General features: G+C 38.2%; 2 protein-coding genes across 2 annotated transcripts; one reads left to right on the forward strand and one right to left on the reverse strand.

Moving 5' to 3' along the window:
* Nucleotides 1–8,122, forward strand: LOC111464320 (COP1-interacting protein 7). Its single transcript, XM_023108471.1, has 14 exons — nt 1–182; nt 322–382; nt 720–899; nt 997–1,117; nt 1,194–1,245; nt 2,059–2,111; nt 2,188–2,243; nt 2,421–2,573; nt 2,680–2,888; nt 3,206–4,773; nt 5,477–6,352; nt 6,972–7,380; nt 7,637–7,699; nt 7,780–8,122. The coding sequence occupies exons 2-14, from the start codon at nt 324–326 to the stop codon at nt 7,842–7,844; spliced, it is 3,864 nt and encodes a 1,287-aa protein (XP_022964239.1). The 5' UTR covers nt 1–182; nt 322–323; the 3' UTR covers nt 7,845–8,122.
* Nucleotides 8,123–9,063: 941 nt separating this feature from the next.
* On the reverse strand, nt 9,064–11,391 carry LOC111464321 (putative protein phosphatase 2C-like protein 44). Its single transcript, XM_023108472.1, has 5 exons — nt 10,985–11,391; nt 10,503–10,796; nt 9,826–10,081; nt 9,508–9,605; nt 9,064–9,378 (listed from the first exon to the last, which is right to left on the reverse strand). The coding sequence occupies exons 1-5, from the start codon at nt 11,015–11,017 to the stop codon at nt 9,241–9,243; spliced, it is 819 nt and encodes a 272-aa protein (XP_022964240.1). The 5' UTR covers nt 11,018–11,391; the 3' UTR covers nt 9,064–9,240.
* Nucleotides 11,392–11,457: the final 66 nt, after the last annotated feature.

Raw genomic sequence — 11,457 nt, forward strand, 5'->3', positions numbered from 1 at the left:
CTTTCCTCACTTGCTCTTGGATTCTTCCGCTGTCGCAGCTCTCTTTCTCTCTCTCTCTCTCATGGCAGCTGCCATTAAAGCTCTCTTTAGAGCTAAATGACCTTTCTCCCTTAGGTGTCTTCTTCAACCTTTTGCTTAGAGTTTAGAGCTCATCTTTTGCTGGCACAAACCTGCTTATTTCGGTATGCTCTGTTCTTACGCCGATTTCGTTTCTTTCTCCTGTCCTTCTACTTCTTGTTCTGATCTCACGTTTACGGCTATTTCGTTTGTTTTTGTATTGTACTTGTTGAGTTTTGTTGTTCTGATTGTTTTCTGTCTCAGCAATGAAGTCATCGGCTCAGCTTGATTTCGCTACTTTTCAGCTCACACCTACTCGAACAAGGTTTATGTTCTTCGCTTATTATACGAGTTAATTTACAATTGAAAGCCAATGTTCGAAGAATTAGATTAGATGGCTTTCTTTTGATTTGCTGTCTATTGTTCTGATGAACTTCTTTGTTTCATTCGATCCGCCATGCCGCGTTCTATTTTAGAAGCCGATTCATGATTTTAGTGTTACTTTCGCGTTGATTACATCTTGGTGCATAATATCCTTTTCGTTTTATTTTGTTGAATTTTGTTAGGATATTGACTAGCTATCACCATTTTCTTCTAGGTTTTTTGTTTCATAGCATTTCTTTTTTAAAATCAAGTATTTATTCCTTTCATTCACATATCAGGTGTGATTTGATATTATCTGCAAATGGGAAGTCTGAGAAGATAGCTTCTGGTTTGTTGAATCCTTTTCTTGCCCATTTGAAGATTGCACAAGAACAGATGGCCAGAGGTGGTTATTCCATTATTCTTGAGCCAGATCCTCGCAGTGATAGAATATGGTTCACAAAGGGTACCATGGAGAGGTTGTATTGATATTATGAACATTTGCCTTAGTATTGAGTTTTTTGGGCAATTCATGTTAGTAGATAGTCATATACTGATGAATTTTGCCACCATTAGGTTTGTCCGATTTGTAAGCACCCCTGAAATTTTGGAAAGGGTGTACACTATTGAGTCAGAGATCTTACAGATTGAGGAGGCAATTGTGATTCAGGGCAACAGTGACATGGGGCCTAATGTTGTAAGTTCATTCTAGCGTATTAGTAACACTTCATGTTGACATAAAATCCATCTTTCAATCCAGTTTCATCTAACAGGTAGATGACGAGCAAGGAAAGCCTACAAAGCCTGTAGAAGGTGCCACCGAAGGTACTAAAATCAGTGGAGGCCCGTAGAATATTTTCTTTCCTTTTCTTAACATAGATCAGTTTCTATTTGAGTTGATCTCTGATAGGAATGGCATTAGAAATGTTACGGAGGTAGACAATATTTGTTAGCGGTGACATTAAAAACCGTGGAATTGACGACGAACCAAAGTAGACAATATTTGTTAGCGGTGGGCTTGTTGTTACAAATGGTGTTAGAGTTTGACACTGGGTGGTGTACCAATGAGGATGCTGGGTCTCCAAGGGGGGTTGGATTGTGAGATCCCATATCGATTGGAGAGGGGAACAAAACATTCCTTGTAAAGGTGTAGAAACCTCTCCCTAATAGATGCGTTTTAAAATCGTGAGGTGGACGACGATACGCAACGGGCTAAAATGGACAATATCTGCTAGCGGTGGGTTTGGGCTGTTACAAATGGTATCAGAGCCAGACAATGAGCGGTGTGCCAGCAAGGACAGAGAGGAGGACGAAGCATTCCTTATAAGAGTGTGGAAACATTCCCCTAAAAAAAACGTGTTTTAAAAACCGTGAAGTTGATGGCAACACATAACTAACCAAAGCGGACAATATCTGTCAACGGTACGGTGTGCTTGGGTTGTTACAAATATAGTCATTTTTCCTTGTTCTTTTTTCGTATGGTGCTTCTTTTTTCTTTTCTTCACTCTTTTCTTTTTCAGAATATTTTTGAATATGAAGCTAAAGTTCTGTTAACTAACTCAATATTTATGTGCCTTACATACTATGCAATTTTTAAAAATAAATTGATTTATGAATGAGAACACTGGTTTTTAACAGCAAGCAAGTCTCTTCTGGATGGTAATGAGGAGAAAGCAATTGTTCTGTACACGGTAAGTGGTACTCAAATATGCTCTTTAAACAACTTTCAGTTTTTTATTTTAATTTTCTTTGTTTAAAACATGTCAGCCAGATGCGCACTCACTGGAGACCAATGGACATACAGTGTTAGAGGAGAACTCGAAGTACATACCATCTCTAGTCATTGTCAATTATGTTCTCTACCTGCTAGACTCAAATAGATTTGTAATATGATCTACTCTATGAACAATGGCTAATATTCATTTACTTAAGGGCAATTATCTAGTGAAGATTTATGACTTTTGCTGCGAGTACTTTTAATTTCATTTAATCCCTTTTAGAGCTCAGCTTCTGAAAGTCCTGGAGACACGCAAAACTATGCTTCAAAAGGAGCAAGGGATGGCGTTTGCTCGTGCTGTTGCTGCTGGTTTTGACATTGATCAGATGTCACCATTGATATCATTTGCCAACAACTTTGGAGCCTCACGATTGATGTATGAAGAGATTCATATTTTCAGCTATATACAAAGAGCATTATGTTAATGTTTGCATCATTTTTCTTGCAGTTGATTAATGTGAATTATTTGCTGCAAAAAACAGGGATGCATGCGTAAAATTCAAAGAACTATGGAAAAGAAAGCATGAAAGTGGCCAATGGGTCGAAATTGAAGCAGCAGAAGCACTATCCAGCCGGCCAGATTTCTCCCCTTCCATGACTGCATCAGGGATTATACTTACAAGTATGACTGACAAGCAGACAGAATCTCAAATTGAACCATCTTCAACAAATAAGGGGAATGCAATTGCAGGTGAGATATGATGATAACATTAGAAATCTGACGGATTTTGGTTAAAAATGTGTCTTAAACTGAAATCTTTCAAGTTATAGTCTTAGACTTGGAATGTTCATGCGGCATCATTATATTTATGAAGAGTAACAACCATGTGGCTAATTTTTAGTGATAGTCTAATCAAATTACAATTAAAGCTGAACTTAGAGCCTCTTGGTTTTGTATCAAATCCGTGCTCTTAGAAACTCTTCATTTATTATATGTGCTTTATAGAATGCTTCTCTTACTCTTCTTAATTTTGGGTTAAAGGATTTTTTGTCCACTTACTCGCCCAGATGGAAACCCGCCTATGATATACCAGTCACCACCAGGTCACCAAGAGTATCTTCAAGGGCAGTATCCTCCTCATATGTACCCTCCCTGGCCCATCAATTCTCCTCCAGGTTCATTACCTGTCTTCCAAGGATATCCCATGCAAGGAATGCCTTACTATCAGAACTATGCAGGAAGTAGCCCTTTCTTTCATCCGCATTATCCAGTAACAGAGGATTCTAGATTTGGTGACGGTATGAAAATGGGAGGAAAAAGGCATTCCATGGAAAGTGGAGATAACTCCATTGGACCAGAAACATGTGAGACGAATGCTTGGAAAACAAGAATGCCTGATGATGCAGGATCAGAGCAAGAAGATTCAGAAGATCAGAGAAAAGGTAGTCGATTAGGTAAGAAGAAATCAGGCGTGGTTGTCATCCGCAACATCAACTACATTGCATCGAAGAGGCATAACTCATCAGGCAGTGAAACGGATTCACAATCTGGAAGTGAAAGTGAAGAAGGAGATTCACAGGTTATTAGTCCAGAAATTAAACACAAGAAACCTAATCGATCCTCTAGGAGCAAAGGAAAGCATCTAAATTTTGGGGATCAATCGAACACTCCTGCAAAAACTGATTCCCCTGAAGCTGAAGGACATTGGCAGGCATTCCAAAACCTTTTACTTCGGGATGCCAATGAAGAAAAACATCATGCTGATCAAAGTCTGTTCACCATGGAAAGGGAAACAAAGCAGAAAAGGCGACAGAATAAAGTTGGTGATGATCCATTAGTTGCTCAAGGATGGAACAGAGATGAAATCCAAGAAAATGGTACCACGGGCATTGATAGAGTTGGTGGAAGAATCAACCGTGTATCAAGAGCATCAAATGATGAATTATTAACTTCCAGAAGAGATAGTCTATCAGGGGATAGCCATATGAATGTGCAGGCTACAGAACTAGATGGAGGAAGAAATGGCTACAGGAGGCCCGGTAGTGATGATTTTGTGGTTTATGGACAAAAGGGTCAAAGTTACTCTAATGGCCACTTGGATCCATTAGCTATAAATGGCTTTGATAATACACAAAAAAGCTATGATAAAAACTCTTCAAATAATTTGGATGGTGATTCTTACATAGTTCCATTGAGATCAATGACAATGGATGAAGTTGGAAAAGAAGGTAGAAGTGCTGTTGACATGGATTCTGAGTTTCCATCTGCAAATCATAAGGCAGAAAATTTGTCCAACAGAGTTGCTACCTATGAGCCAGATGTTCTGAATCTGATGCCAAAGCGTGAAGCAGAAAATGAGCCTGCTGGTTATGATCCTGCTTTAGAATATGAAATGCAGGTCCATGCTGGACGCATACCAGCTTCGGATAAAAAAAAGGAAGTGGTAACTGATGTTAAACAAGGGACTAAAAGGTTGGACAAGGATCGAAAGCCAAAAATTACTCCTGATAGAAAAACTGGGGGGCCAATAAGGAAGGGAAAACCTTCTAAGTTGAGTCCTTTGGATGAAGCAAGAGCACGTGCAGAAAAGCTAAGAGCTTATAAAGCTGATCTCCGGAGATTGAAGGAGGAGAAGGTATTATGTTAAAAATGTTTTTCTTCATAATCATATCTATAAGCAGAACCCTGAATCTTGAGTAGTTAAGTGATATGGGAACGAACTATTTATCCCGCATGTATATTAATTTTCTTGCAAGTCACATCTTAGTGGCAGAGTTTTTTTTTTTTTTTTTTCGATATTGTCCACCTAAATTAGCCAACGTGGGACTCCCTCCCATCTTTCTTCCTCCCCTTGAACAAAGTACACCATAGAGCCTCTCTTGAGGCCTATGGAGCCCTTGAACAACCTCCCCTTAACTGAGACTTGACTCCTTTCTCTGGAGTCCTTGAACATAGTACACCCTTTTTCGACACTTAGTCACTTTTGACTACGCTTTCGAGATTCACAACTTCTTTGTTCAACATTTGAGAATTCTATTGGCATGACTCTGATACTTCTTTGTTCAACATTTGAGGATTCTATTGACATGACTAATTTAAGGGCATGACTCCGATACCATGTTAGAAATCACAAAACTCCACAATGGTATGATATTGTCCACTTTGAGCATAAGCTCTCATGGTTTTGCTTTGGGCTTTTCCAAAAGGCCTCGTATCAACGGAGATGTATTCCTTTACTTATAAACCCATGATCTTTCCCTCAACTTGCCAACGTGGGACTCCCTCCCAACAATCCTCAACATAACTATTCTAATATCTTACTGGTTTTTTCTATCCAGGAGGAGGAGGCAATAAAAAGAATAGAAACTTTGAAGCTAGAGAGGCAGAAGAGAATTGCAGCAAGGGGTAATAGCACATTGCCCTCTCAGCAAACTAGAAAGCTATTGCCAACAAAAATGTCACCCAACTCTCAGAAAGGATCAAAATTTAGTGATTCAGATCCAGTATCATCATCTCCTCTGCCAAGGTTCCCTATCAGAACGGCTTCAATTAGTTCCAATGATTCCAACAAAGCTGCAAAACCCAGCAGATTGATTGGTGGAAAGCAATCAGCTGGAAACAGGTTAACTCAATCTGTATCTTCATTAGCTAAGCTCAAGAAAGATAACAGTGATGCTTCAAATGACAAAAAGGTATCCATGGCTCGTATTAGAAGATTATCAGAGCCAAAAATGAGCACCAGCGATCATGCTTCTTCCATCAAGACACGGACCACCGAGCCAGCATTAAAGGCAAAAGTAACTAAGGAGACTGAGAACAAAAAAAAGATACCTAATGAGACTGAAAGCAAAAAGAAGATATCTGCTATAATGAATTTGGATAAGAGCAAGGCTGCAACTCTTCCAGAACTTAAAATTAGAACGCCTAAGGGACCTGGCGCTACAATTGGCAACTCAATAGGAACTGAAGGTGCTTGTGCTTCCATGGAAAGAAACACGACTGAAGTCTCACATCATAATGAACTGGATGACAACCCTGTTGTTGAGAAGACTGTTGTTATGCTAGAATGTGAGAATCCCTCCATCTGTACAGGAAAACCTGATGTCCCATCAGATTTTTCTGCCACCACGGCTTTTAATTCCCAAATTGAAGTGTCCGGTGTCAGTAGAGAATCCATCAAGCACAAATCACAGGATCAGTTGAGTTCTCATGAGGTATGATTGACTGCTGCCTCAGATGTGGAAAGTTTATCAGAGAATTCTTTGAACAGTGTGATGCTTACAGAACAAGTTGAACCCTTAGAATATAAGATTCGTTAGCATTGATTGTAGGTGGAATGCAGCAGAATTCTTACCTCTCTCTCTCTCTCTCTCTCTCATTTCTTACAGTAGTTCAAAGAAAAATCACAGTCATTGGAAATGAATATCATTTACTATTTATTATTTTTACATGATCATTCATTATCGCATGACAATAGTGCCCCCAGAAGGAACAAGAAGAAGAATAAGAAGAGTTTCTTGTAAGGCAAGGCCTACTGCTGATGCATTGGGTAATACTAATGCAGTAACACTATTGGTATATTCAACAGGCCAAACGGTGCTTCAAAAAGATTACATTTGATTATTTTTTTTTATGTACATACCTCACAATTGCACTACACCGGAGTCCTTTAATTGGTATATTGAATGTCTCCGTTTCTCAATCATTTGATCTTTATCGACTTGAAAAGCATCCTTAATCCTTTTCTTTGACTCAACAGATTTCATTATCCTGCCATCCTGCAATGATGCTAAGTTTAATAGATAGCCTTATAAACAAACCTCCTGTGTTCAGGTGACAGCGGATGGTGTAGATCAGGAAGCACAAAAGTTTTCATCTCCTAGTATTACTGAAAACTTATATAAAGCTCCACACGCCCGTGTATCTTCTTTTGAACATCCTTGCACACGCGTTTCAGAGTATGGAAAAGCAACCCCACCAGATTTGGAGAGTGCAACATCAGGCACTGAAACTGCTAAAGCCTATGTTCCTGATTATGGAAACGCACAATTGGAAAAGATTCCTGAAGCATCAGAGAAGTCTGAGGTAAAAAAATCATCAAAAGGGCTCAGATTATTATTGAAGTTTGGGAGAAAGAATCATAGCTCAGGTACAGATGAGCACAATGAGGAATCAGATAATATCAGCTCAAATGAGTCTGAAGCCAATGATGTTGGGGCAAATACCACTTCTCACAATGAAGGTAACGTACTTATAGAACACATTTTAGTTTTTTGATAATGTCAAGAAGAGGACTGAAATGCCTATATTTCTAGTAACAATCAAATACAATTTCTTTAACTATTATGGAAGATTTCTGTTCTTCTGGACTTTTTTAACCATTATGTTGAAGGATGCAAAGTTCAATTTTGACAAAAATGTGGCTATAGATGTTTCCATGTGTATTTTTCTGTGAGCTGACTATATTGCTTTGTTACCCCTTTGTTTGCTGTCATCAGTTCCTACACTGAAAAATCTGATTTCTCAAGACGAAACTCCCACTGCCAGCAAAACTCAGAAGTGTAAGCATTTCCAAAGATTTGACATATTTCTATTTTCATCATGATTTCGAGATTGAATCCATTTTTTGTTCTTGCTACAGCTTCTCGTGCATTTTCCCTGCTATCACCTTTCCGAAGCAAGAACAGTGAAAAGAGAAGTGCATGACACGACACAATTTTGTGGTGCTGCTAAATATGTATGTAAAGTCGAGGAACCATCAAGTTCAACCTGGTGTTTTGCAGGGCGCAAGACTGATTGGGTTATGAAGAATGCAACGGTTTGTTTTTTTATCCTTTTACTACTGTGGCTATATAGAAAAAGTTTTAGTAACGTTATCTTAAACATGGGCATTGTATATTTTACGTATGTGTTCCAGTGATGAACTCCCCTGTAGTATCCATTATGGCTTTATTAATTGAAACCCAGTTTCAAATTATGCAACATTTGATCTACTGTTTAGCTGGTTGCAGCCATGAACACAAACAGAAAAAAAATGGTGTCTCATACTACCCAAGGAATGGAGGAACATCTCTTGGGAAAAGTCGAATACCGTTCCATTGTTTCGTTTCTTCTCGAATGTGCTCATTCGATCACCGAGCTGTGGGACGGGCATCAAGCTTGAAATAGGTACTTGTGTTGTTACTAATATGATAGTCAATCATCAATTCATCATCATCATAGAATTTTCTGCCTTTTACTAGTAGTTACTTGCCGTTACCTGTTTATGCATATCATTTTAGAAACGGAGCTATTTACGTCCATATGAATCCTTTCATTTCATTCACAGCACTAGAAAATGGCAGCATTTCTCTCTTACTAGGTTAACAAGATCATGTAATGAAAATGAAAGCTTAACCCCTCCCATTCTCAGGAAAAAGATATTTGATACCCAAAATTTGCACCGTTAGAGGTATGAAAGAGTAATTGCATATGTAATGGCCCACATTTAAATGATGACTAATAGGAGTAGGGTAGGGTAGCTCTAAGCTTCTTTGCGACTTTCGCTCGTGATTATTTTACTTTCGCATCGATTAACATATTGATGAACATTATAGAACTTATTATTGACTTTTATTATTGACTTTTATATTTATGTTAGTGAGTCATTGATGATTCTTTTTATTTATAAGCATATGCGCGAGATATCAACGATTATTAGATTATTAGTGTAAATGTTGAACTCTTTAATTTAGAGATATATCAGACATGATATATGTCGATATGTTAAATGTTTTCTTTTGTTTTGAGGTCTGAAACTTCAAATAGGCGAAAGGGGAAAGGGAAAACAATATATAAATGGAAGGAAGAAACATGAAAGTTCTTGATTATTATCATACAGCCTTTTTCTGCGATTTGAAAAGGCCTAACTACTAGCAAGAACCTCAAGAACACCGAATAAAATTTAAGCATTTAGCTCACCAAAATTTGCATGATTTTGGATGAGAATTCAGGAATCAGTTTCAGTAAATACTATATGGCTAATATTTACACAATAGCCTTTATAACTCGAACTGTAAACAAATTAGTAAGAAAATAGATAGGAAGAAAAGGATTGATATATTTAGTCAAAACGAATGACCAAACAAGAAATGTTACTCTTGCTCATTCTTGTGGAGGCCTCCTTCGCCAAGCACTCTGCTGCTTCTTGTGGGTCTTCCATGTGTCTTATCAGATTCACAACCTCTTGGTTCTTCATAACCTGTTTTTTTTTTCCCAAAAAAATTCTTAATATGTGGTGTTGCCTTCAAAACTGGGTTTTCGTACATTTATTAGGAGCCAAGATCTATTCAAGCGGAAGATGTAGATGTTCTTAATGTTTAAATCTTACCTCCCATACGCCATTGCTTCCCAGTACCATAAACTCAGTTTCTGAGTAGACTCTTTTAGTTGCAACCACAATTTCGGAGCTTGTCCGGAGCTTCATTCCTATGAAGATGATTGCTCGAGTTAGTAGTTATCCGATAAACGTGCATACTTGCATTCATATGATAATATTCACTGTTTAGACTAGATCTGAAAGGCTTATATTCACTGTTTAGACTAGATCTGAAAGGCTTTCATGCTACGTATTATATAGTCTTTACATGGGCAATTTTCGAGAATAGGAGTCATTTCTTTCCTGAGAAAAGTTCGAAAGAGAGATTACCGAGAGTTAATCTACGATGCCAATGTTGCTTAGATGAATGATAATCACAGCTTATTTGATGAGCCACACCATCTTCACACACAATGGCTCTATAGTCCCCCATGCAAGAAATCACCAGTTTATCTCCATCAATTACCAAAACTGAAGCTGATCCCATTCTCCAAGGCCCCTTCCCTTCATTTTCATCTCTTGTCTTTGTTTTTGCACTCTGATGCGCTTTCTTCATTGCCTCTGTTCCCTTCCCTTTCATCTGACACTGCAAGTCAATACAACATTTCATGTACAAAATAACCTTCAACTTCACCAACCAAACAATAAATTTGGTTGTGTTTATAGAGCTGAAAACTTTGTGTTTGGAAGTGGAAAAGTTCTATAAGTGTTCATCCATTAAAAACCGTTCATAGCATATTTCATCCTCTTAAGAGGGAGTAGAATTGAAATCCAAAACTCTCAGCCTCACGATTTTAAAAATGGTCTAAGAGGGAGAAGTTTCCAAAAGTTTCCGCACCCTTATAAGGAATGTTTCATTCTCTTTTCCAACCGATGTGGGACCTCACCAACCGACGTGGGACCTTAGGTTATGAGCATAACTCATGAAGTGGTAGGTTTGAAGTCCAAAATCCAACCCTCCAACATACTGAAAGAAGAAAAAAGAATGAGGGAATCTTGAGATATACCTCTTTGAAGTTCATATTAAAGAAATGAGTTTGCATGAACTTGATGACTTTGTCACCAATTTTGGGATCAAAAACCCCAAAAAACCATAACTCCACCCCTTCAATCTGCTCTCTCTGCACCACAACTGAATCGTTTTCCGATTCCTCTTCCCAAATGCTCGAGCACGACTGATCCGCCACTACGTGATACCCATGGGTCACCGGCGCCATCCACGACTGCTTACTCACCGACACCGATGACGGCCGTCGCTTTTTCCTTGTATTCCTCATCATGAGCTTTCCAAATTGAAACGCCTACAAAAATTTAGACCATAATCACCCATTTTCAGATTCCCATATTACAGTCCCTCGCCATTGACGAAAACCGAGGAGAAGGGGGCGAAAATGCAATAAACAGAGCTTTCTAAAAAAGCTCCATCAATCAGAGTATTCTGAGCTTTGAAGCAAGAAAGGTCCATTTGAACAAAAGAAAAAGGAGTTACCTTGAGTTTGTGACGAATATCTTTAAGACCCATCTGCTGAAATTTGAAGAAATGAAGCCCCTCGATGAACACAAGAGAAAAATCAAGCGAAAATAATCACATGGGTCAGTGGGATTTCCCTTGTTTACACTGAAAACAAGAGTGTTTCCTGGGATTTATCAATGGGGTTTGGATTTTCTGGAGCGGCGCTTCTTATTGAGACTCCATTTTTGGGGTGAATGAATTGGCAACATAATTATTAATTGTCAGTTAAAATAAGAAACTGAAAGATGTAAGAGTGAAGTTAAGTAACGGTCTGTTTCAGCTTTTTTTGTATTTTGCAGTTCAGGCAGGTAAAGAACTTGACGATTTCCGGTGAAAGATATGAGAATGCTAAGCAAACAGCTCCATTTTTCCCTAACAACTTCCTAATCCTTTTTTTTTTTTTTTTTTTTTTTTTTTTTTTTTTTTTTTTTTTTTTTTTTTTTTTTTTT

Source organism: Cucurbita moschata, unplaced genomic scaffold (assembly GCF_002738365.1).
Source record: "Cucurbita moschata cultivar Rifu unplaced genomic scaffold, Cmos_1.0 Cmo_Scf00030, whole genome shotgun sequence".
Lineage (NCBI taxonomy): Eukaryota > Viridiplantae > Streptophyta > Magnoliopsida > Cucurbitales > Cucurbitaceae > Cucurbita > Cucurbita moschata.

Coding starts and splice junctions, on each gene's coding strand:
- LOC111464320 (XM_023108471.1), top strand. CDS start 324: ATGAAGTCATCGGCTCAGCTTGATTTCGCTACTTTTCAGCTCACACCT. Junction 1,118..1,193: donor GTGACATGGGGCCTAATGTT/GTAAGTTCATTC, acceptor TTCATCTAACAG/GTAGATGACGAGCAAGGAAA. Junction 2,112..2,187: donor AAGCAATTGTTCTGTACACG/GTAAGTGGTACT, acceptor AAAACATGTCAG/CCAGATGCGCACTCACTGGA.
- LOC111464321 (XM_023108472.1), bottom strand. CDS start 11,017: ATGGGTCTTAAAGATATTCGTCACAAACTCAAG. Junction 9,606..9,825: donor GCATCGTAGATTAACTCTCG/GTAATCTCTCTT, acceptor TCATCTTCATAG/GAATGAAGCTCCGGACAAGC. Junction 9,379..9,507: donor GAAGCAATGGCGTATGGGAG/GTAAGATTTAAA, acceptor AAAAAAAAACAG/GTTATGAAGAACCAAGAGGT.